We start from the raw sequence: 25,999 nt of genomic DNA on the forward strand, positions 1-25,999 counted from the left end.
CCTCAGGAGGCTGCAGAAATTTGTCTTGGCATAACCCTCACAAACATTTACAGATGCACAATTGAGAGCATCCTGTCAGACTGTATCACTGCCTGGTATGGCAACTGCAATGCCCGCAACCGCAGGGCTCTCCAGAGGGTGGTGTGGTTTGCCCAACGCATCATCGGGGGCAAACTACCTGCCCTCCAGGACACCTACAGTACCCAATGTCACAGGAAGGCCAAAAAGATCAAGGACATCAACCACCCGAGCCACTGCCTGTTCACCCCTCTATCATCCAGAAGGCGAGGTCTGTACAGGTGCATCAAAGACTGAAGGACCGCTTCTATCTCAAGGCCATCAGACTGTTAAACAGCTTCCACACGGTTACGTAACACTGCACCTTAGAGGCTGCTGACCCTTTATTCATGGACTTGAATTCACTGTCCATTTTAATAATGGAACACTAGTCACATTTGCTTTACTCATCTCAAATGTATTCTACTGTATTTAGTCTATGCCACTCCAACATTGCTAATTCTAATATTTAGATATTCCTTAATTTAATTATTTTACGTTTAGGATGTGTGTATTGCTGTGAATTGTGAGATATTACTGCACTGTTGGAGCTAGAAACCCAAGCATTTCACTACACCCGCAATAACATCTGCTAAACATGTGTATGTTACAAATACAATTTGATTTGATAACAGAACCTTGAGGAACACCAACATTTACAACTGATTTGTCAGAGGACAAACGAACTGATATCTTTCTGACAGATAAGATCTAAACCCGGCTAGAACTTGTCCGTGTAGACCAAAAAAAATGTGGTGGAAATGGTGTCAAAAGCAGCACTTTGCAGAGCCTTGGTCTGACGCCATTAAAAGGTAATTTACAACCTTCACGAGTGCAGTCTCAGTGCTATGATGGGGTCTAAAACCAGACTGAAGCGTTTTGTATACATTATTTGTCTTTGGGAAGGCAGTGAGTTGCTGTGAAACTGCTTTTTCTAAACATGTTGAGAGGAATGGGAGATTCGATATTGGCATATTTTTCAGGTCAATGTTTGGCTTTTTCAAGAGAGGCTTTATTACTGCGACTTTTAGTGAGTTTGGTACACATCCAGAAGCCATTTATTATGTTCAATATAGGAGTGCCAAGCACAGGAAGTAGCTCTTTCAGTAGTTCGTCAATGCAGAACCAAAATGTTTTTAACACCACATAATAAAGTAGCTTGTTTGAGAGATATGTGAACATGGAGGCTTACTTTCATGTGTGCTACTCCATTAGTACTCCCATCATTTGTGCTACTCCATGTGCTTCAGCTTCCTGACTCCCACACACAGAGTGCAGTGGTCTAAGGCACTGCATCTCAGTGCAAGAGTCATCACTACAGTCCCTGGTTAGAATCCAGACTGTATCACATCCGGCCGTGATTGGGAGTCCCATAGCGCGGCGCACAATTGGCAGAGCGTCGTCCGGGTTTGGCAGGGGTAGGCCATCATTCTAAATAAGAATTTGTTCTTCACTAAATTGCCTAGTTAAATAAAATAAACAGAGGCACACATCTACTGACTGACAGACAGAGAGCAGACAGCCTCCACAGAGAGAGGCCTAATGAGGGCCACCTGCTCCTATTACTACGGCTCCTATTACTCCGGTGTTTTCCTTAAGTACATGGAGTAGCCAGCCAAATAAATAAAACCTATTCAGCCAGGGTATTTCCAGGGCTGTCTAAAGGGCCCAGGGGCATTGCCGGAAATACAAACAATTATTGGTTCCATGATTGTCTTCAAAATATGTATTTATTTACACAAAGATGGACCACGAAGATTGCCATTTTCCCATTCACGATAATGGGGTGTCCTGTTATCGGAAAACAATGCCTGCAGTACCGGAGTCAGCCTTGAACTTTGTCGCTTCAATGAGAGGGGGCAGTCATTCTCTCCTGGTGTGCATGCACACTAATTAACTGGGTGATTTGATTAGCAAAGCATATGGAGCCATCTGACAATCTTTACTGACCAAAATATTGAAGGCTACTTATGTAAATGTGATTATTCAGTTTCGTTTTAAATACATTTGCTAACATTTCTAAAAACCTGTTATCGCTTTGTCATTTTGGGGTATTATGTGTAGATTGATGAGGGGGAAAAAACAATTGAATCAGTTTTAGAATAAGGCTGTAACGTAACAAAATGTGGAAAAATTCAAGGGGTCTGAATGCTTTCCGAATGCACTGTAATCCACACAGAAGGTCTCAAAAAGCAGGTTATACAAACTTGCTTCCCGTTATTCCCTTTTGAGAGAGATAGTGCAGGTCAATATCAAAGCATTAATTCACAAACAGCAACATAGCTAATTTGCATTGCAACAGTTAATGTACTGTACCAGGCAGTTCATCAAAACATCAACACGATGCTGGTTATCACACAGACATCACACCGTATCGTCGTCTGTCGGTCTGAGGAAATAACGTAGCTCCTCGAGCCGACTGCATCGGCACCTGCCGGGAAAAGGCTATACGGACTTTTATGACATTTTAAACATTTTAAATGAAAAGAAACCTAGATGATTTATGAAGTTAAATAAGTAGTTGGCCAAAAATATGTACATTACCAGCTGTTTAGGTGGCGCTTAGTGGAAACACTAAAGCCTTTTGCTATGTGTTAGCCATCCGGAGCTGAATCATTGGTGCTAACTTGGCTGTATGATCGGTGTAAGAATGTGTTGTTCTGCTCTGATCGTCTCTGTTCTCATGGTGTGGACAGGTGGACGAGGATGTGGCGCTGGACCAAGCAGTGAAGTTCTGCCAGATACAGATGGCCACGTCAGCACAACGACAGGTAGGAGGATGACCTGGCCCACGCACACACAGGCCGTGCATATTTCATGCATATACTCTACATCTACATGGACCCCATACAAACACAACACTCACAAATGTAAACATTCAATATGTCCATATATCCCATGATCCCAGTTGAATCAAAGCACTGGTCTGTAATTGATCTACCCCAGATTATCCAGATATCATATTTTTATTTGTTTCATCTGCTCATCTGACTGGAAAGTTCTTCCACTACCAGGGCTTCTTTTCAATTTATCTGGGCTTTGATTGAAGCTATTCGAGGGATGTGTGGTCCCACAATTCAAGTAAAACTTGAGGTTGATTGCTTCTTGTCTTCCCCATCCGCGAGATGTTAAGATAGATCTAAATAATTCCCCCGTACTACTTGAAACTTGTCAGCCATGGATAGGTGGCCTGGGGGAATGATACAGTACTCTACTCACTAAATACCGGAAAAGCAATGATTGTTAATCATGACACATTCTGTTGTCACTTCCTCTTTCCTTTCTGGGAACAAACCGTTTTGAAAAGATATGTTATCCATTTTGATCCATGTTTGTTTATTTCTTGATGTTATAGCATGTCTGTTCCTCTACTCTGTTTGCACTACACATTGTGTCATTTCACTATTTTCCCCTAAGGTAACTTATCTTTGAACCACTTTGAACCACTTTCCATTGTGTTCAAAGCACCCGTTTGCAACTACATTGTACAGCGCATTCAGAAAGTATTTAGACCCCTTGACTTTTTCCACATTCATCTACACACAAATGTTTGCACATTTATAAAAATATACACTATCATTCAAATGTTTGGGGTCACTTAGACATTTCCTTGTTTTTGAAAGAAAATCACATTTTTGTCCATTAAAATAATATCAAATTGATCAGTGGAGACATTAATGTTTTAAACTGTGACTATTGTAGCTGGAAACGTCTGATTTTTATTTTTAATGGAATATCTACGTAGGCGTACAGAGGCCCATTATCAGCAACCATCACTGCTATGTTCCAATCCAAGTTTATCAGAAGGCCAGCATCCCACAGTCCGGGCTCTGGCTGGGTCACTCAAGGACATTCAGCGTCTTGTCCCGAAGCCACTCCTGCGTTGTCTTGGCTGTGTGCTTCGGGTCGTAGTCCTGTTGGAAGGTGAACCTTCGCCCCAGTCTGAGGTCCTGAGCGCTCTGAAGCAGGTTTTCATCAATGATCTCTCCGTACTTTGTTCCGTTCATCTTTCCCTTTATCCTGACTAGTCTCCCAGTCCCTGCAGCTGAAAAACATCCCCACCGCATGATGCTGCCACCACCATGCATCACTGTAGGGATGCTGCCACCACCATGCTTTACTGTAGGGCTGGTGCCTGGTTTCCTCCCAGATGTGACCCTTGGCATTCAGGGCCAAAGAGTTCAGTCTTGGTTTCATCAGACCGGAGAATCTTGTTTCTGCTGGTCTGAGAGTCCTTTAGGTGCCTTTTGGCAAACTCCAAGTGGGCTGTCATGTGCCTTTTACTGAGGAGTGGCTTCCGTCTTGCCACTCTACCGTAGAGGCCTGTTTGGTGGAGTGCTGCAGAGATGGTTGTCCTTCCGGAAGATTCTCCCATCTCCACAGAGAAACTCTGGAGCTCTGTCAGAGTGACCATCGAGTTCTTGGTCTCCTCCCTGACCAAGGCCCTTCACCCCCGATTGCTCAGTTTGGCTGGGCGGCCAGCTCTAGGAAGAGTCTTGGTGGTGCCAAACTTCTTTCATTTAAGAATGATGGAGGCGTCTGTGTTCTGGGGACCTTCAATGCGGAGTACCTTTTTTGTTTTTTGCCCTTCACCAGATCTGTGCCTCGACACAATCCTGTCTCGGAGCTCTACGGACAATTCCTTCGAAATTGGTTTTTGCTCTGACATACATACACTATCAATTGTGGGATCTTATAGACAGGTGTGTGCCTTTCCAAATTATGTCCAATCAATTGAATTTACCACAGGTGGACTCCAAATATTTCAAGGTTGGTTAATGGGAAACAAGATGTGCCTGAGCTCTATTTCGAGTCTTATAGCAAAGGGTCTGAATACTTATGTAAATAAAGTATTTCTGTTTTTTTTTTTATACATTTGCAAAGGTTTCTAAAAACCTGATTTCAATTTGTCATTATGGGGTATTGTGTGGAGATTAAGGGAAATTATTTATTTAATTCATTTTAGAATAAGGCTGTAACCTAACAAAATGTGGAAAAAGTCAAGGGGTCTGAATACAAATCAAATCAAATGTTATTTGTCACATACACATGGTTAGCAGATGTTAATGTAAGTGTAGCGAAATGCTTGTGCTTCTAGTTCCGACAATGCAGTAATAACCAACAAGTAATCTATCTAACAATTCCAAAACTACTGTCTTATACACACAAGTGTAAGGGGATAGAGAATATGTACATAAAGATATATGAATGAGTGATGGTACAGAGCAGCATAGGCAAGATAAAGTAGATGGTATCGAGTACAGTATATACATATGAGTATGTAAACAAAGTGGCATAGTTAAAGTGGCTAGTGATGCATGTATTACATAAAGATGATATAGAGTACAGTATATACGTATACATATGAGATGAATAATGTAGGGTATGTAAACATTATATTAGGTAGCATTGTTTAAAGTGGCTAGTGATATATATTTTACATCATTTCCCATCAATTCCCATTATTAAAGTGGCTGGAGTTGAGTCAGTATGTTGGCTGCAGCCACTCAATGTTAGTGGTGGCTGTTTAACAGTCTGATGGCCTTGAGATAGAAGCTGTTTTTCAGTCTCTCGGTCCCAGCTTTGATGCACCTGTACTGACCTCACCTTCTGGATGATAGCGGGGTGAACAGGCAGTGGCTCGGGTGGTTGTTGTCCTTAATGATTTTTATGGCCTTCCTGTAACATCGGGTGGTGTCGGTGTCCTGGAGGGCAGGTAGTTTGCCCCGGTGATGCATTGTGCAGACCTCACTACCCTCTGGAGAGCCTTACGGTTGTGGGCGGAGCAGTTGCCGTACCAGGCGGTGATACAGCCCGCCAGGATTCTCTCGATTGTGCATCTGTAGAAGTTTGTAAGTGCTTTTGGTGACAAGCCAAATTTCTTCAGCCCCCTGAGGTTGAAGAGGCGCTGCTGCGCCTTCGTCACGATGCTGTCTGCGTGGGTGGACCAATTCAGTTTGTCTGTGATGTGTATGCAGAGGAACTTAAAACTTACTACGCTCTCCACTACTGTTCCATCGATGTGGATAAGGGGGTTGTTCCTTCTGCTGTTTCCTGAAGTCCACAATCATCTCCTTAGTTTTGCTGACGTTGAGTTTATTGAGTTGAGGTTATTTTCCTGACACCACACTCTGAGGGCCCTCACCTCCTCCCTGTAGGCCGTCTCGTCATTGTTGGTAATAAAGCCTACAACTGTTGTGTCATCCGCAAACTTGATGATTGAGTTGGAGGCGTGCGTGGCCACGCAGTCGTGGGTGAACAGGGAGTACAGGAGAGGGCTCAGAATGCACCCTTGTGGGGCCCCAGTGTTGAGGATCAGCGGGGTGGAGATGTTGTTACCTACCCTCACCACCTGGGGGCGGCCCGTCAGGAAGTCCAGTACCCAGTTGCACAGGGCGGGGTCGAGACCCAGGGTCTCGAGCTTGATGACGAGCTTAGAGGGTACTATGGTGTTAAATGCCGAGCTGTAGTCGATGAACAGCATTCTCACATAGGTATTCCTCTTGTCCAGATGTGTTAGGGCAGTGTGGTTGAGATTGCATCGTCTGTGGACCTATTTGGGCGGTAAGCAAATTGGAGTGGGTCTAGGGTGTCAGGTAGGGTGGAGGTGATATGGTCCTTGACTAGTCTCTCAAAGCACTTCATGATGACGGAAGTGAGTGCTACGGGGCGGTAGTCGTTTAGCTCAGTTACCTTAGCTTTCTTGGGAACAGGAACAATGATGGCCCTCTTGAAGCATGTGGGAACAGCAGACTGGGATAGGGATTGATTGAACATGTCCGTAAACACACCAGCCAGCTGGTCTGCGCATGCTCTGAGGGCGCGGCTGAGGATGCCGTCTGGGCCTGCAGCCTTGCGAGGGTTAACACGTTTAAATGTTTTACTCACCTCGGCTGCAGTGAAGGAGAGTCCGCATGTTTTCGTTGCAGTCCGTGTCAGTGGCACTGTATTGTCCTCAAAGCGGGCAAAAAAGTTATTTAGTCTGCCTGGGAGCAAGACATCCTGGTCCGTGACGGGGCTGGTTTACTTTTTGTAATCCGTGATTGACTGTAGACCCTGCCACATACCTCTTGTGTCTGAGCCGTTGAATTGAGATTCTACTTTGTCTCTATACTGACGCTTAGCTTGTTTGATTGCCTTGCGGAGGGAATAGCTACACTGTTTGTATTCGGTCATGTTTCCGGTCACCTTGCCCTGATTAAAAGCAGTGGTTCGCGCTTTCAGTTTCACGCGAATGCTGCCATCAATCCGCGGTTTCTGGTTTGGGAATGTTTTAATTGTTGCTATGGGAATGACATCTTCAACGCACATTCTAATGAACTCGCACACCGAATCAGCGTATTCGTCAACGTTGTTGTCTGATGCAATACGAAACATACCCCAGTCCACGTGATGGAAGCAGTCTTGGAGTGTGGGATCAGATTGGTCGGACCAGTGTTGGACAGACCTCAGTGTGGGAGCTTCTTGTTTTAGTTTCTGACTGTAGGCAGGGATCAACAAAATGGAGTCATGGTCAGCTTTTCCGAAAGGAGGGGGGGCAGGGCCTTATATGCGTCGCGGAAGTTAGAATAGCAATGATCCAAGGTTTTGCCAGCCCTGGTTGCGCAATTAATATGCTGATACAATTTAGGGAGTCTTGTTTTCAGATTAGCCTTGTTAAAATCCTCAGCTACAATGAATGCAGCCTCAGTATGTATGGATTCCAGTTTGCAAAGAGTCAAATAAAGTTAGTTCAGAGCCATCGATGTGTCTGCTTGGGGGGGAATATATACGGCTGTGATTATAATCGAAGAGAATTCTCTTGGTAAATAATGCGGTCTACATTTGATTGTGAGGAATTCTAAATCAGGTGAACAGAAGGATTTGAGTTCCTGTATGTTTCTGTGATCATACCACGTCTCGTTAGCCATAAGGCATACGCCCCCGCCCCTCTTCTTACCAGAAAGATGTTTGTTTCTGTCGGCGCGATGCGTGGAGAAACCAGCTGGCTGCACCGACTCCGATAGCGTCTCTCCAGTGAGCCATGTTTCCGTGAAGCAAAGAATGTTACAGTCTCTGATGTCCCTCTGGAATGCTACCTGTGCTCGGATTTCATCAACCTTGTTGTCAAGAGACTGGACATTGGCGAGAAGTATACTAGGGAGTGGTGCACGATGTGCCCGTCTCCGGAGTCTGACCAGAAGACCGCTTTGTTTCCCTCTTTTACGAAGTCGTTTTTTTGGGTCGCCGGCTGGGATCCATTCCGTTGTCCTGGGTGAAAGGCAGAACACAGGATCCGCTTCGCAAAGTCATATTCTTGGTCGTACTGATGGTGAGTTGACGCTGCTCTTATATTCAGTAGTTCTTCTAGACTGTATGTAATGAAACCTAAGATGACCTGGGGTACTAATGTAAGAAATAACGCGTAAAAAACTGCATAGTTTCCTAGGAACGCGAAGCGGGGCGGCCATCTCTGTGGGCGCCGGAAGTAGAAAATACTTTCCAAATGCACTGTGTGTCAATTGAGTTTCAATTACTCAAATGCCAAATAATACACTCTACTCAATGTCTGACTGCTAGTGTCTCTGACTGTATAGGAAAGACAGTCCTTTTAGATTGAGGTTCTCAGTTTATTGACACAATAAGGCGACAGCTGTTGGGACCCATTCACTGCAGCCTTGTTTCGCTCTGTTGCCTAACTGAGGGAAATAACTAGCTGAACTGTCTGCTGGGGAGTTGTGCTAGTTCTGTTTGCCCTTATTTGGGTGCTGTGCTGTTAGCTTGTGAAGCCTGCAGAGCGCCATGGGCGGGCAACACAGCAGTGACTGGCTGCAGAAGCTGTCAACTAGATCATAGTTTTGAGTTTCCTAATGGACTGACATTCTTCTCTCTTCCATAGAGCACGTGAGACGGTGTGAGCTATTAACATGCCGTGTCTGTCTGTAGTAAGATGAGCTGTGTTCTTGCTGGGTAAATCCCAGGGCTTTCTTCTCTGCACCATCCTGCCTGTGCTTAAAATAACCCCAGGTGCAGTGAGAATGTTCCCTTTTGTCCTCTGTCTTCACACAGTGGTTGCAGAACTTGTTATTGGTTTGAATATTTGAGTATTACCATTGATATGTGCAGCATTGCTTATTTGCACATGAAAGGAAATGGTACATTTTGAATTCTAAATGGAGAATTTAACACAAGTTTATTCTGCAGCCATATGCAGAGACGCGAGACACAGTCAAATGAAAATGCTAGTGATATTGAATGTGAAACTGGGGAAAAAGCCCGTTTATAATAGCTTTGTTGTGTGATGCTCACTCTAACCTATAATCATTGCAGCTGAGCTTTGTGTTTATCTCTCACATTCTTTATAAAAATCATCAGTTCTTCTGCCTCATCTGTGGGTAGTCGCTGAGCCCCCATCCCACTGCCTCCGCATCCGGCTAGGGTCTCTCATCCTGTTTTCTCAGTAATGTAAACCACAGTACGGCATACTAAAGGGAGAAAATGATGGGTAGGCTACTATAGCTCACAATTGACAGCTATTTAGCCAAATTTATACAGATAAGGGTTGTGTTCATGGCCTTATAAAGGCTCTGTGTATGTGTGCATCATAAGTCATAGTGTAGATAAGACTTTGATGCTGGATCCAAGCAGGATGGTTTCATAACAGTGTGCATGTGGTCAGTTGTCATCAGTGTGTCCCATTTATCACACCACATCTAGGTTTCCCATGTGATTTTTCTCACTAATCCATGTTTTAGATTTAGTTGACATTGTTGTTTCTATTCAAGGTCTAGTTACTATTCTTGTGTTCATTATTTGTAAGCCCCCAATACAGTGCCTTCAGAAAGTTACACCCCTGGACTTTTTCCACATTTTGTTAGAGCCTGAATTCAAAATGGATTAAATTGAGATTTGGTGCCACTGGCCTACACACAATACCCCATAATTTCGAATGTTTACATAATGATAAAAAATGTTGAAAAGCTGAAATGTTAGTAAATGGCAAGCCTAAATGAGTTCAGGAGTACCAATTTGCTTAACAAGTTGTATAATAAGTTGCATGAACTCAATAATAGTGTTTAATTAACATGATTTTTTTTCATGACTACCTCATCTTTGTACCCCACACATACAATTATCTGTAAGGTATCCCAGTCAAGCAGTGAATATTTCAACCACAAAGACCATGGAGGTTTTCCAATGCCTCGCAAAGAAGTTGGTAGAAGGGTAAATATAAAAGCAGAATGTGAATATCTCTTTGAACATGGTGACGTTATTAATTACACTTTGGATGGTGTATCAATACATCTAGTCACTGCAAAGACACAGGAACCCTTCCTAACTCTGTTGCCGGAGAGGGATTTCACAATGAGGCGAATGGTTTGGCTGTGATGATGAGTTGAAATCTGAGGATGGATCAACAACATTGTAGATAATCCACAATACTAACCTAAATGACAGATTGAAAAGAAGAAGCCTGTACAGAATAAACATTCTAAAACATACATCTTGTTTGCAATAAGGCACTAAAGTAAAACTGCAAAAAAAAATGTGCCAAAGAAATTATGTCCTGAATACAAAAGTTATGTTTGGGGCAAACGCAACATGTCACGGTGTATCACTCATCATATTTTCAAGCATGGTGGTGGCTGCATCATGTTATGGGTATGCTTGTCATTGACAAGGACTAGGGAGTTTTTTAGGATAAAAATAAACGGAATAGAGCTAAGCACAGGCAACATCCTAGAGGAAAGCACAAGTCCAAATATACACTGGAGGTGCTGACCAAGCCGACATTGAATGTTCCTAAGTGGCAAGTTACAGTTTTGACTTAAATCGGCTTGAAAATCAATGGCAAGACTTGAAAATGGATGTCTAGCAATGATCAACAACCAACTTAACAGAGCTTGAAGAATTTTAATTCTGTACAATCCAGGTGTGGAAAGCTCTTAGACTTACCCAGAAAGACTCAAAGCTGCAATCGATGACAAAGGTGATTTTAACGTATTGTATTGGCTGATTCTGTATTGTGAAGATTCTGTATTTCTTTTTTGCAAACATTTCTAAAACATGTTTTCACTTTGTCATTATGGGGTATTGTATGTGTAGATATGTATTTTTTTAAGTGATCCATTTTGAATTCAGGCTGTATCAAAACAAAATGTGGAATAAGTAATGGGGTGTAAATACTTTCTGAAGATAATGTATATGGGGCTAATATAGCAGAGCAGAAAATGACTGTGTTTGGGGTGATCCTCTGCTCCCTGACACCTACCCACTTTATGCTCTCTCAGGTGCACAAATCTAGATGACTGAGTCACACCTGTGAACGGAGACAGAAGATTCATACAACGTAGCCTAATCACCAAACCGATTGAGCCCACTGTGAGCCCTCTCTTATAGGGATTACATTTTACTGGGCCTGAAAATAATGAGTTTATATCTAGACACTCAATTATAATGAGTTGCCATTGTTAATGTATCGAAGTTATTGTACTGCTGGGCTATGTGGTCTTTGAGACAGAGCTGACACCTGGAAAGAGGAGGTTGGCATAAGGCTAAGCAACTCCCCTGCAGGGGCCTGGTTGTTACTCATGTGGGTGGGATGATCTGCTAGTCGTGTATTGACAGGATTCCTTTTAATATCTTGCTGTTTCACCCATCCATTTACTTGGGACTAATTTGCAACATTTTGTGGGCGGCCTTGGTCTCATTTGCACTCTGTCCTCCTTACCAAGAAGTCGGGTCACATCTCAAAGCCTTCAGTGCCACCTGCCAAAGTCGATGAAGAATATGGAGCTTCAGGTCTCAAAAAACAATGACAGCCCTTGAACTAAGTTATTTGAAGTAACGATAACTTGGAGAGGCAATAATTTAATTCAAATATTATCAGAACAGGAGATGACATACACAGAACTGATAAGCTGCTTTTTAACTTGTTATGGCTGCAATCCCCCTATCGGGATAAGTGTCACCAACAACCGCTGAATAGCATAGCGCTACATTGAATAAATATTACTACAAATATTTATATTCATGAAATCACAAGTGCAATATAGGAAAACACAGTTTAGCCTTTTGTTAATCCACCTGTCTTGTCAGATTTTGAAATGATGCTTTACAGCGAAAGCAATCCAAGCGTTTGTGTAAGTTTATCGATCGCACGACAAAACATTAAGTCCACTTAGCATCAAGAAGCTTGGTCACGAAAATCAGAAAAGCAATCAAATTAATCATTTACCTTTGATGATCTTCGGATGTTTTCACTCACGAGACTCCCAGTTACACAACAAATGTTCCTTTTGTTCCATAAAGATCATTTTTATATCCAAAATACCTCAGTTTGTTTGTCGTGTTATGTTCAGAAATCCACAGGAAAGAGCGGTCACGACAAGCGCAGACAAAAATTCCAAATAGTTTCCATTATGTCCACAGAAAAATGTCAAACGTTTTTTTATAATCAATCCTCGGGTTGTTTTTAAAATATATAATCGATAATATATCAACAGCAAATGTCTTTCACAGTAGGAGAGGGAAAAGCAATACCTATCCAAACTCTGTTGCGTGAGCAAAAGTCATGTGACCACTTGACTCGATGTTATCATTCTGGCTAATTTTTCAAAATAAAAGCCTGAAACTATGTTTGAAGACTTGACACCTTGAGGAAGCGATAGGAAAATGAATCGGGTTCATATTCCTTTAAATCCAGCAAAGGGAGGCTATGGAACATGGAGTTTTCAAAATAGAAGCCACTTCCTGTTTTGATTTTCCTCAGGGTTTTGAAATTTTTGGAAACTTTAGAGTGTTTTCTAATGTGCATATATTAGCAACTGAGACTGAGGAGCTGGCCGTTTACAATGGGCACCCTTTCATCCAAGCTACTCAATACTGCCCCTGCAGCCATAAAACGTTAAACCCCATCTCAGTAATTGCAGAAGGGACCACCCACTTTGAAACCAGCCTGGCTGTAAGCAGTCTTGATATGATACTCAATGAATGGTGGAAACAACAACTAGGCTACACGGAAGAGTCTGCTGCAGTGCTCTCAGGTACTTATTTCCAGAGCAAAGGGTCTTTATTGTGTTCCTTTTATGTATAATTCATGACATAAGAAGCTTCAAAGCTAGCAATGGAACCCTGTAGGAGCTGCTGTTGGTCTGTGTTGAGCTGAGATGTGGGTCTGTTGCAGCTGGAGATTTGGTTGGTTGGTTTGTTGAAGCCTGTGTGAATCCCTCATGGAGCCTCATAATAAACAACTTGGAGCAGGATTTGACTATAAATCCCTGCAGTGGGATTCTGAGAAAAATACCAAGTGAGCTATGTTATTGGTAGATCAGTTGACTGATCCAGACTAACCTTGTGTTATGTGGCAACCTGATAGTCATGTTACCTTAAAGCTGAGATCTGCGTAAGGTGAAACTGTGCCAGTGATCGCCCCTCAGGCACATTTGTTTTTGTTTTGTTTTTGAAAAGGAGATGAACATTTGGCAAAGTAATAAATGAAACAAGTCTTAGTACATCCTCTTCTATCTCGCATGAAATGATGTCCGAGAGAATAAAACCGCGTTCGGTGTTTGAAGTAATATCTTTGTTATTGTAATATAGCAAATGGTCGTTTCAGTTTCACCGCAATGGATTCCAACTTTAACCTGTCATGATAAGTCATGAGTCATGATAAGATTATAGAAAATCATCTATACTCCATCTTGTGCATTCATTTGGTTTGAATCTTTAAAGTGAAATGACATTACACTGACCCTCTGACTTCTTACCTTCATTTGAATTAGCTTTACTACTGCTGTATATCATTATCAGTGCCCTGCCTCGAATTCCTCCTTCCCAGCTATCCAATGTGTCCCTGGCGTTCAGTCTAAAGCTTTCCTATTTGAGGGAAAACCGAACGGAAACTCTATTCATGCCATTTTCCATTGGCTGTGTTCTTCCGGTTGCCATGACAGCAGCTGTGGGAGCAGGGTGGCTCATGTCACAGGTTGTTTGTGCAGGTCTTGTGTTTATGAGTAGTCCTCATAAACACACATGGGAGAGTGGCAGGTAGGGTCGGGGGGTGGAGTCCTGGAGTTGTGTTCCTGTGGTGGCAGATCCCCCTCCAGCGGCCTGCATGCTTGCCCAGTCTGACTCCACACACTACAGGCTCCACACAGAAAAGTAAGCCTCAGACCCCCTGAGACCTCCACAGGACACCGCTCTAGTGTTAAGTCAGTGTAATTGTAATGAAGGTCATTTTTTGTGTGAACAGTGAGATGGTGTTGGTAATAATGACTCAAACTGTTTCTACTGCGGTTCTATGGACAGGGGAAAGAAGATTCTACTGCAGATGGGCACTCCGTCAGGCTCCTCCTCCTTACTGCCACTCTGTCTTTATCTTTATCAGTCTGCCAGTGATGCCCCGACAACACCTAAGTACTCCAAGGAGCACCGCGACATCTTCTTCCCTGCCTCTCTGCCCACCCCGGTCCTGCTCAGTCACGCTGCCTGCCACCCCCTGTCTGTCCAGGATAGCCAAGCCAAACTCCAGTACGAGCCCCTTGGCAAGGTGCCCAGACCTCCAGCCAGCGGCTCCCACGAGCATTGTCAGCCCCAGCACAGGAGAGCCCCCCTGCCTATCCACCCTGCTTCAACTATGGCCTTCCACCCCCAAACAGGTCAGTTTCTTTCCTCCCTCCTCTTGCAGTACATTTCATAAAACACAACAGTGACACTGCCTGTTACACTGGTCTGATAAATAAAAATGTGTTTAAAATATGCTGCTACAAAGAGGATAAGTCCATCAAGCATTTCATTAAAATTGTGTGGATCCTCTGGAGAATATATTGTAACGTGAATAGATTTGTAACAGCCACAGTAAGTTAGCTACAAACTGTTTGTTTTTTTCACTGTGTTGTATCTGCAGTTGATGATTCCCTGCTTTGTACCTGCTTCTCTCTAAACTGTCAGAGCTTTTCTCCCTCGCTCTGTTTCTTTCGCTCTCTGTTTGTCTCTGTCTCTGTGTAATTAGATAGCCAGCCAGCAAGGGGCACACTTGCCCACCCAGAGCTATGTAACTTCTGTACATGATGACCTGGTTGAATATTGAATTTCTAGTTTAGTAAGTCACTAATGTCTCCCTAGTACATAGTACATCTGACACTTACAGATGGAAGTGTTTGAAATAATGATATGTCTTTAACCCGGGAACACTGTTCTCCTGATGATGCAGTGTTTCCTTATGACACGATCGCGTCAAGTCTCTTCAGTTTACCGTCCTGATTGTTGAGTACATTGAATATTTAAGGAGGGTATCATCCACATGAGTGCGCACACGTGAGGTGTGAGGTTTAGGAGATCAATGCTCAGCATCAGGAAGCTCGACACTGAAATCTACTAATGGTTTCCCAGGCAACCTGAATGAAGAGGTCGGGTAGAGAGAGAGTGGATGATTGTATATGCTGGCAGGGCTGCTAGCGCTACTGAACAATGCTACATGAGGATCTCGCAGGCAGGCTGAGGCATTACTTTCCCTCGTATTTCCTATTTTCCACCAGCTTTCGTTGTGGGATCTGTTATGGCAGCCTGGAGCACTGTTTGAAATCAGTGGCTTTGTTTGTCTGTGTATTAAAAATGAAATGTGTCTTCCAGTAAGCTCATGTTAATGTTGGTCATTGCAAACATTGTTGCTATAGTATAGTGCACTGCATACTGAATCAGTCTGAAATGGGTTAGTCTGTCAACCCCAGAAGTATGAGTGAGAGCCTGCCATCTTGTCTTTCTTCACTGTGCTGGTGTATGTGTTTTGAATGCTGTATGGATTGTGACAGGTGATGTGGTTGTATTTCTCCAGAGGAACGTGAGGAGCCCCCAGAGGGACTGTCCTACAGACAGCAGGAGTCTCATCTTTGCCAACAAATGAAGTTGGCCACTGTGTCCCCAGGGCAGGAGGCTGCAGGCTGGTACCATGACGAGCCTGCTTCCTGTAGTGCCACACAACCTTGCTCAGGTAAGAACATTTACAACCAGGAATTACCAAGTAAGAATTCCAATAAGGGGCGGATCCATGTGAGAAGTTATCATAATGTTCCTCTGTCCCATCTGTCTCTACCTCCTCTGTTGTTTAGACCAGCAGCTATATGGCAGCAGTGAGCAATCCAAGATTTCGGACCCTAGTCGTATCCGCTCACGCATCCCCCCCAACATGCCAAAGCTCTTCATCCCCTCCACCGTCACCAAGTTCCCCCCGGAGATCACCGTCACCCCGCCTACTCCCACCCTGCTCTCCCCCAAAGGAAGTATTTCAGAGGAAACCAAGCAGAGACTCAAGGTACTCTCTCTCTCTCTCCCTTTCTCTTGTCTATTTTTCTCTCTCCTATATATCTATTTATATCTCTCTCTCTCCCTATCCTATCTATGTATTGCTCTCTCGCTATCCTATCTATTTATCTCTCTCCTATATATATCTATTTATCTCTATCTTATCGCTCTCTCCTATCTATTTATCTCTCTCTCTCTCCCTATCCTATGTATATATCGCTCTCTCGCTATCCTATCTATCTTTCTGGCAACCTTCCGTCTTCTCACTCTGTCTGTCAGTGAAACTAAACCCTGCTGTTCTCTGCTCCTGATCCTGTGCAGAACGTGATCCTGTCCTCTCAGTCGGCGGCCACAGTGAAGAAGGAGACGCTGAGCCAGCCGGCCCTGGAGGTGCAAGAGACCTCCAGCCAGGAGTCCTCTCTGGAGAGTGAATCAGACGATGGGGATGAGGAGGATGATTACATGGACATCTGAGCCACTGCTACAAGACTGAATAAACTCAGGCCACTCCTTGGAGCTAGACCTGACTACCATCAAGCCCCTCCACTTCCTCCCTTGTCTTGAAACGATGGAATGGTACATGTAACTGCAGCTAGTGTCTCTGTGTTGGTGCAGTTGGTCTATCTTGTAATTTCAAGCTGTCTTAATGGAAAAAAGCTCTTGAAGTGAAAATGTGCAAATGCGCAATGTTCTGCTCTTGACACTGGATGACTGGGGATGTTTTTTGTTTAACAATAATTTTGCTAAGTGCCATTTACACTTATCACACCTGTCAGCTAACCAAGCTCTCCATAGTCTTTCACATGAAAATGGGAAAAGGTGTAGAATGATGATCTCTGCAAGTTAAATGGTCAGAATTGGTGGTGGATTGTTGTTATGCAGACACATTCTTCGCATGCAATGCAGTTGGCATCATTGGCTGTGATTTATACATCTTTCACACGTAATGGGGACGAGAGTTTGGCCTGCTTTTACTGTATGTTTCAACTGCAGCTAAATCCTTGTTGTTGGAATGCAACATCCCACACTGAGGTGCTTCAACACGATGAAATAATGTGCCATGGCAACATATCACAGGTGCCAGCCAACTTCTATCCATACACATTGATATAAGAATCTGAACGGCAAGAAATCCACATTCGTATGTGACCTGCATTTTCATGGACACTAAGATGTAATGAGGACTGCAAACCAGTTTTATATAGGGCTCCTAAAGCAATGTTGAGGACCCTACTTCTCCAAAGCCTAATAACCTGTAGCAGATTGGATATGTTTACACTTTCAAGTGGGATGTCTTTGATTTGTCTCTTGTTCATGTTCTATTTTTGTACTCAACTGTATTCTATCAAGTCTTGTTTGATTTTGTCCTTTTGTTTCTCTGGGGATTTGTAGCTTGGAGGACCCTTCTTTACCAGGAAGAGGTCCTGTCACCAGCATTGCTCAGAATAATAGACAAAGTGATGGTTTGGATTAGTCTGGATTAGCTTTTGTACATATTACATTTAAAACATATTCTCAAATGAAGCAACTCTTACGTGGTCCGGGTGTTTATTTACCATTGGGGTCAATTGTGGATGTTCCTAATTCAGAGAAAATGCCTTGGTAAATATGTTTAAATTCTATGTCAACTCAGAGGACGACAATAGAATGTTTTTTTTTTTTTACAGATTGTTTCTATAAAAAGGATATTTACCATATGTTTCTTGTAAATTGTCTTTAGAAGACTTTTTAAAAAAGGAAGAAATAATTGTAAAGGACATCGCCCAAACAAGTCTTGCTTGACTGACTACCTACCTGTAAATGGATGTTTGTATTTCTGCTGCTGAGCTTCTTATGGGAATGTATAATGCTGAGAGGTTTTACTTCCTTAAACCTTGGCACAGGCTGGGGAGTTGTTGTTCTTTACATATTAACTTGCCACATTAAAGATGTCACAAACCAAAAATATACGTGATACGCTTTTATCTGGTCTTGGTGCTCTTTATTTATACTGGCTGTATAATTTCAGCCAGTAGTTTTGAAAGTAGCCCTCACAAGCCAAAACGGGTCCCTGAAAATTGTGCCCAATTGTGTACAATGTTATCCAATTCGTATATCATTTGTTATGAATTCTACTTCGTACAATATTTTTGAAATTTGTAAGTGCTTAAGATCCCATTCAATTTCTTTAATACATATTTTCATTCCTTGGTGTTTTGAACTGAAATGTTCTGTTTATTTCCATATTTAGGTTGAGTTTGAACTTCAATCCCCGGCAGCTATAATGGATTATGTATTTGTTGCAATGGCTGTTTATAGTTTAAATCTGTTAGCAAGACCAGCTCAATGCCACGTTCTACAAACTACAATCTCAAGTCAAGTTTCGCCTAAGCAAAACAATCTGTGGCAAAGTGTCCATTTTTCTGCCAACATGTCCCCTGTGTATCAGTCATGTTGAGACGACACCTTATCCCGCTCTGATATTTTAGTCAAAGAGCTTGCACACTTATGTGTGAAGTCCCAGACACGGTGGGATAACTTCCAGAAGTTTCTTATAAAGTGCTGTGAATTTGTAATTTACCCCTTTGCAAGGAAAGCTACATTTGAGTTTTGTTATGAGGTGGACCAAATGTGTGCTCCCCATCCCTTGAAATAGTGAGATCTGTCTTCTCCATGCCTTGATCAGACAGAGGGGGTTGGTAAGTGATTTCTTTCTTCAGTGTTTCAACCTCTGTCTGTCAGCAGGAATAAGTTAAGTACCTACAGTTGAAGTTGGAAGTTTACATACACTTAGGTTGAAGTCATTAAAACTTGTTTTTCAACCACTCCACAAATTTCTCATTAACAAACTATAGTTTTGGAAAGTCGGTTAGGACATCTACTTTGTGCATGACAAGTCATTTTTCCAACAATTGTTTACAGACAGATTATTTCACTTATAATTCACTGTATCACAATTCCAGTGGGTCAGAAGTTTACATACACTAAGTTGACTGTGCCTTTAAACAGCTTGGGAAAATCCAGAAAATTATGTCATGGCTTTAGAAGCTTCTGATAGGCTAATTGACATCATTTGAGTCAATTGGAGTTGTAGCTGTGGATGTATTTCAAGGCCTACCTTCAAACTCAGTGCCTCTTTGCTTGACATCATGGGAAAATCAAAAGAAATCATCCAAAAATTGTAGACCTCCACAAGTCTGCTTCATCCTTGGGGTAATTTCCGAATGCCTGAAGGTACCACGTTCATCTGTACAAACAATAGTACGCAAGTATAAACACCATGGGACCACGCAGCTGTCGTACCGCTCAGGAAGGAGATGCATTCTGTCTCCTAGAGATAAACATACTTTGGTGCAAAAAGTGTAAATCAATGCCAGAACAACAGTAAAGGACCTTGTGAAGATGCTGGAGGAAACAGGTACAAAAGTATCGATATCCACAGTAAAACGAGTCCTATAGACATAACCTGAAAGGCCACTCATCAAGGAAGAAGCCACTGCTCCAAAACCGCCATAAAAAAGCCAGACTACGGTTTGCAACTGCACATGGGGACAAAGATTGTACATTTTTGGAGAAATGTCCTCTGGTCTAATAAAACAATAATAGAACTGTTTGGCCAAAATGAACATAGTTATGTTTGGAGGAAAAGAGGGAGGCTTGCAAGCCGAAGAACGCCATCCCAACCGTGAAGGACAGGGGTGGCAGGATCATGTTGTGGGGTGCTTTGCTGCAGGAGGGACTGGTGTACTTCACAAAATAGATGGAATCATGAGGATGGAAAATTGTGGATATATTGAAGCAACATCTCAAGACATCAGTCAGGAAGTTAAAGCTTGGTCACAAATGAGTCTTCCAAATGGACAATGACCCCTAGCATACTTCCAAAGTTGTGGCAAAATGGCTTAAGGACAACAAAGTCAAGATATTGGAGTGACCATCACAAAGCCCTGACCTCAATCCTATAGAACATTTGTGGGCAGAACTGAAAAAGTGTGTGCAAGGAGGCCTGCAAACCTGACTCAGTTACACCAGCTCTGTCAGAAGGAATGGGCCAAAATTCACCCAACTTATTGTGGAAGGCTACCCAAAACGTTTGACCCAAGTTAAACCATTTAAAGGCAATGCTACCAAATAATAATTGAGTGTATGTAAACTTCTGACCCACTGGGAATGTGATGAAAGAAATAAAAGCTGAAATAAATCATTCTCTCTACTTTTATTGTGACATTTCACATTCTTAATAAAAGTGGTGATCCTAACGGACCTAAGACAGGGAATCTTTACTCGGATTGAATGTCAGGAATTGTAAAAAAAAAAAAACAACAACAAAAAACTGATTTTAAATGTATTTGGCTACGGTGTATGTTAACTTCCGACTTAAACTGTACCTATTTTATCTATGTTCAGCCATAGAATGAAAGAGTAGTTTACCAAAACATTACATTTGAAACAAATCCTGAAGAGCTTCACTGACTCCACATTTTCTAGTTGAGGGAATTCACACTGATTTTATATTTTCGTGTGTTTTGCAGAGGAAAAAGGGAGTGTTGTCACTAGATCAATCATAATTTATCCTGTGTTCTTATTGTGCAATCATCTTTAAGATGTACTGTTAGGAACATCATACAGTGCAGTCCTGAAGTATTCATACCCCTTGATTTATTCCACATTTTGTTGTTACAGCCTGAATTCAGCATGGATTAAGTAAAACAAATAATTATATATACATATTACTGATCTACACACAATACCCCTTGACTTATTCCACATTTTGTGCCTGAATTCAGCATAGATTCAGTAAAACAAATAATTATATAAAAATATTTACAGTGGGGCAAAAAAAGTATTTAGTCAGCCACCAATTGTGCAAGTTCTCCCACTTAAAAAGATGAGAGGCCTGTAATTTTCAACTATGACAGACAAAATGAGAAATGAATTTATTTGCAAATTATGGTGGGAAAAAAGTATTTGGTCAATAACAAAAGTTTATCTCAATACTTTGTTATATACCCTTTGTTGGCAATGACAGAGGTCAAACGTTTTCTGTAAGTTTTCACAAGGTTTTCACTCACTGTTGCTGGTATTTTGGCCCATTCCGCAAGGCAGATATCCTCTGGAGCAGTGATGTTTTGGGGCTGTTGCTGGGCAACATGGACTTTCAACTCCCTCCAAAGATCTTCTATGGGGTTGAGATCTGGAGACTGGCTAGGCCACACCAGGACCTTGAAATGCTTCTTACGAAGCCACTCCTTCGTTGCCTGGGCGGTGTGTTTGGGATCATTGTCATGCTGAAAGACCCGGCCACGTTTCATCTTCAATGCCCTTGCTGATGGAAGGAGGTTTTCACTCAAAATCTCACGATACATGGCCCCATTCATTCTTTCCTTCACACGGATCAGTTGTCCTGGTCCCTTTGCAGAAAAACAGCCCCAAAGCATGATGTTTCCACCCCCATGCTTCACAGTAGGTATGGTGTTCTTTGGATACAACTCCGCATTCTTTGTCCTCCAAACACGACGAGTTGAGTTTTTACCAAAAAGTTATATTTTGGTTTCATCTGACCATATGACATTCTCCCAATCTTCTTCTGGATCATCCAAATGCTCTCTAGCAAACTTCAGATGGGCCTGGACATGTACTGGCTTAAGCAGGGGACATGTCTGGCACTGCAGGATTTGAGTCCCTGGCGGCGTAATGTGTTAATGATGGTAGGCTTTGTTACTTTTGTCCCAGCTCTCTGCAGGTCATTCAATAGGTCCCCCCATGTGGTTCTGGGATTTTTGCTCACCGTTCTTGTGATCATTTTGACCCCACGGGGTGAGATCTTGCGTGGATCCCCAGATCGAGGGAGATTATCAGTGGTCTTGTATGTCTTCCATTTCCTAATAATTGCTCCCACAGTTGATTTCTTCAAACCAAGCTGCTTACCTATTGCAGATTCAGTCTTCCCAGCCTGGTGCAGGTCTACAATTTTGTTTCTGGTGTCCTTTGACAGCTCTTTGGTCTTGGTCATAGTGGAGTTTGGAGTGTGACTGTTTGAGGTTGTGGACAGGTGTCTTTTATAAGTTCAAACAGGTGCCATTAATACAGGTAATGAGTGGAGGACAGAGGAGCCTCTTAAAGAAGAAGTTACAGGTCTGTGAGAGCCAGAAATCTTGCTTGTTTGTAGGTGACCAAATACTTATTTTCCACCATAATTTGCAAATAACTTAATTAACAAATCCTACAATGTGATTTTCTGGATTTTTTTTCTCATTTTGTCTGTCATAGTTGAAGTGTACATATGATGAAAATTACAGGCCTCGTCTTTTTAAGTGGGAGAACTTGCACAATTGGTGGCTGACTAAATACTTTTTTGCCCCACTGTTTACAGAATGGTGTCGTCTGCGTAGAGGTGGATCAGGGAATCGCCCGCAGCAAGAGCAACATCATTGATATATACAGAGAAAAGAGTCGGCCCGATAATTGAACCCTGTGGTACCCCCATAGAGACTGCCAGAGGACCGGACAACATGCCCTCCGATTTGACACACTGAACTCTGTCTGCAACGTAGTTGGTGAACCAGGCAAGGCAGTCATTAGAAAAACCGAGGCTACTGAGTCTGCCGATAAGAATAAGGTGATTGACAGAGTTGAAAGCCTTGGCCAGGTCGATGAAGACGGCTACACAGTACTGTCTTTTATCGATGGCGGTTATGATATCGTTTAGTACCTTGAGCGTGGCTGAGTTGCACCCGTGACCAGCTCGGAAACCGGATTGCACTGCGCAGAAGGTACGGTGGGATTTGAGATGGTCAGTGATCTGTTTGTTGACTTGGCTTTCGAAGACCTTAGATAGGCAGGGTAGGATGGATATAGGTCTGTAACAGTTTGGGTCCAGGGTGTCTCCCCCTTTGAAGAGGGGGATGACCGCGGCAGCTTTCCAATCCTTGGGGATCTCAGATGATACGAAGTAGAGGTTAAACAGGCCAGTAATAGGGATTGCGACAATGGCGGCGAATAGTTTCAGAAATAGAGGGTCCAGATTGTCAAGCCCAGCTGATTTGTATGGGTCCAGGTTTTGCAGCTCTTTCAGAACATCTGCTATCTGGATTTGGGTAAAGGAGAAGCTGGTGAGGCGTGGGTAAGTAGCTGCGGTGGGGGCGGAGCTGTTGACTGAGGTTGGAGTAGCCAGGAGGAAGGCATGGCCAGCCGTTGAGAATGGTCAGCTAACAGCCACAAAATAACTATGTAATGGCTCTATTGTCAGGTTTAACCATTTCTCATGACAAGTGTGAGTCTTTCCCATGTTTGAGGTTATGTACCAGAAGGCAAAGGGCTTGGAGCGCCACTGACATCAGGCTGTCTTCAGCCAGCGACTGCTACCTATACAAACCCATCAAAGTGACCAGGCATCAAAAGGGCATGCTGCATAGCTAATGTGGGCCGAAGGTGTGAGATTTCTCATCGGCCTACTGCAGGGGCTCTTTATTGGGCTGGAGGAGAGCCGTCTGATCCATGTCCCTGTGTATTGGCAGCTGTTAACAATTGAGCACAAGGGGATCTAGAGACTGACACCTGGGAGGTAGAGCATCAGTGGTAAAGGTGATCAGTGAGCAGACACGGGGCCTGGACAGCGGCCCCGCCATAGACTCCACTGTGGGCAAATTCTTTGCAGGGAGGATGTGCCCTAGTAGACTCATCTGTGTGGGAGAACAGTCAGGACACATTAGCTACACTATTGACACAAATTGAGCAACTAAGTTAAATTTTAAATAATGTAAATCTAGTGTTTGGCATCCCTTAATATCTATGCCATGTCAGCTTTGGCAATATATTTATTTTATTTTTCATTTAACTAGGCAAGTCAGTTAAGAACAAATTCTTATTTACAATGACGGCCTAGGAACAGTGGGTTAACTGCCTTGTTCAAGGGCAGAACGACAGATTTTTACCTTGTCAGCTCGGGGATTCGATCTTGCAACCTTTGTTACTGACCCAACACTCTAACCACTAGGCTACCTGCCACCCCTGGCAATGGTATCACTTTCAACAGCTTTATTACATCCAGTGTCGAGAGAGTTTTGGCAGATGGTGTTTATTCCTCTTCATATATTGGTATGTTGGGAATATACTTTGAAGCACTGGGTTGTAGATATGACAGACCGTGTTGGCTGAAATCATTCATAGAGATTGATTGATGACTCTTTGGGTCACTTCATGGTGTGATTATAGTTAGCTTCACCAGTTCTTAACTCAGTCATTATCGTCAAGGCCGCAATTCCCCTGATGTGTTGCCCAAGTCTAAATAAAGCAGACGGCAGCAGCTGTAAAATATAACAGTAGACCTGCCACCCTGACTCTGACTTGTGTCCTCTGCCACATACAGTGGCCTGGCTATCACACCTGTCACCTCCATCTTCACTGCGTAATGGGATTGCCGCTGCTGAAATGTACTCCTTAGCTCTGACATTGACATGCTCACATTAGACTTCCCTGTAAGCCAGAGATGGGCAATTTTGATGGGGGCCACAAATCATAATGAACTTTTCATGAGGGGCCCAATCATTTATTTTGTGGTTGGGAGGGAATTCATCCGAGGGCCTTTCGCCCGCGAGCCGCCAGTTGCCCATCTCTGCTCTAAGCCTTTCAACAGAGACGACTTAAAACAATTCAACGTCAAAATATGTCCCTTCTCCATTTCCTGAAATAGTCACACTCTTGTAATCACAAAGAGCTGTGCCCGCCTTGTTTTGATATCCCATGACATGGCTCTGAGGGGACAGATGCTGGGCGACTGGTAGTAAGCCCCTGCTGGAAAGCTTACGAGGGGGAGCCGGCTCAAGTAGCCCTGGGAATATATGCATTTTCCCTCAGAAGGTGTGGAGAGTAACACTGAATCTGTGATTTAATAACTCCTCAGCAACAATTGGTTTCACATATCAGGAGAATGAAACCACATCACACTTCCTAAAGCTCATAGTGCTGCTAGCAGGCTGGTCGTCTCTGCAGGGAGATTGGTGGAACCATTATGCATACTGCATATGTCTTTTTTTTTCTCCAGAATAGCCTTTTTGAATTAATGTTAGAACATGCGGTGTGAAAATCCAATACCGTTCTCTGAGTGGGTCTGTTGGGAGTAATGGGAGTAATGTACGCCGACTCAACACGGGCTCTTTAAACTAGCCAGTCAATATCCTCACAGGCCAAGCTTTCTAGTTGTAAACCTCTCCTGAGGCCTGTTCAACTGCTGGTCCATTAGATGGATATATCCTGGTTTGATACAGCCATTTGCAAAGGAAATGTTAGATATTCACGGGAGCAAATTACAAAGACAATAGACATCACAATAACACTATGGAAACTTGGAACATGCAATGCTACCACTGGAGGTACTGTATTCAATATGTACACATAAGCACACAATGAAAGATACTGACTAATTGTATAGGGATTGCTTGAAAACTGCCTGGTTTTGTCAGACAAAGCTGAGTGAGAGACATTATTTCTAAATTCGAAATCTACCTGAGTAAAGTTTTAAGATCTATTGAGGGTATTTGAGGTACTTTTAAGTGCCAGAGGAAGTGGAGATGATCCATGGAGGAGCTCTGCTGAAGTGCTGTGAATGGTTTTCCATTTAAAGTTTAGCATTTGTTTAGCCTATGGTAACAGAGGTGGATAGAGGAGGAGACATCTAGCCTAT

General features: G+C 42.9%; 1 protein-coding gene across 1 annotated transcript in view; it reads left to right on the forward strand.

Moving 5' to 3' along the window:
• Positions 1-18,302, forward strand: part of LOC135541174 (calcineurin-binding protein cabin-1-like) — a 63,062-nt gene extending 44,760 nt beyond the window's left edge. The window contains 5 exon segments of the mRNA XM_064967288.1: positions 2,754-2,828; positions 14,426-14,696; positions 15,872-16,027; positions 16,146-16,348; positions 16,660-18,302. Coding sequence (XP_064823360.1) covers positions 2,754-2,828; positions 14,426-14,696; positions 15,872-16,027; positions 16,146-16,348; positions 16,660-16,812 — 858 coding nt within the window. The 3' untranslated portion in view covers positions 16,813-18,302.
• Positions 18,303-25,999: the final 7,697 nt, after the last annotated feature.

Source organism: Oncorhynchus masou, chromosome 1, assembly GCF_036934945.1.
Source record: "Oncorhynchus masou masou isolate Uvic2021 chromosome 1, UVic_Omas_1.1, whole genome shotgun sequence".
Taxonomy (NCBI): domain Eukaryota; kingdom Metazoa; phylum Chordata; class Actinopteri; order Salmoniformes; family Salmonidae; genus Oncorhynchus; species Oncorhynchus masou.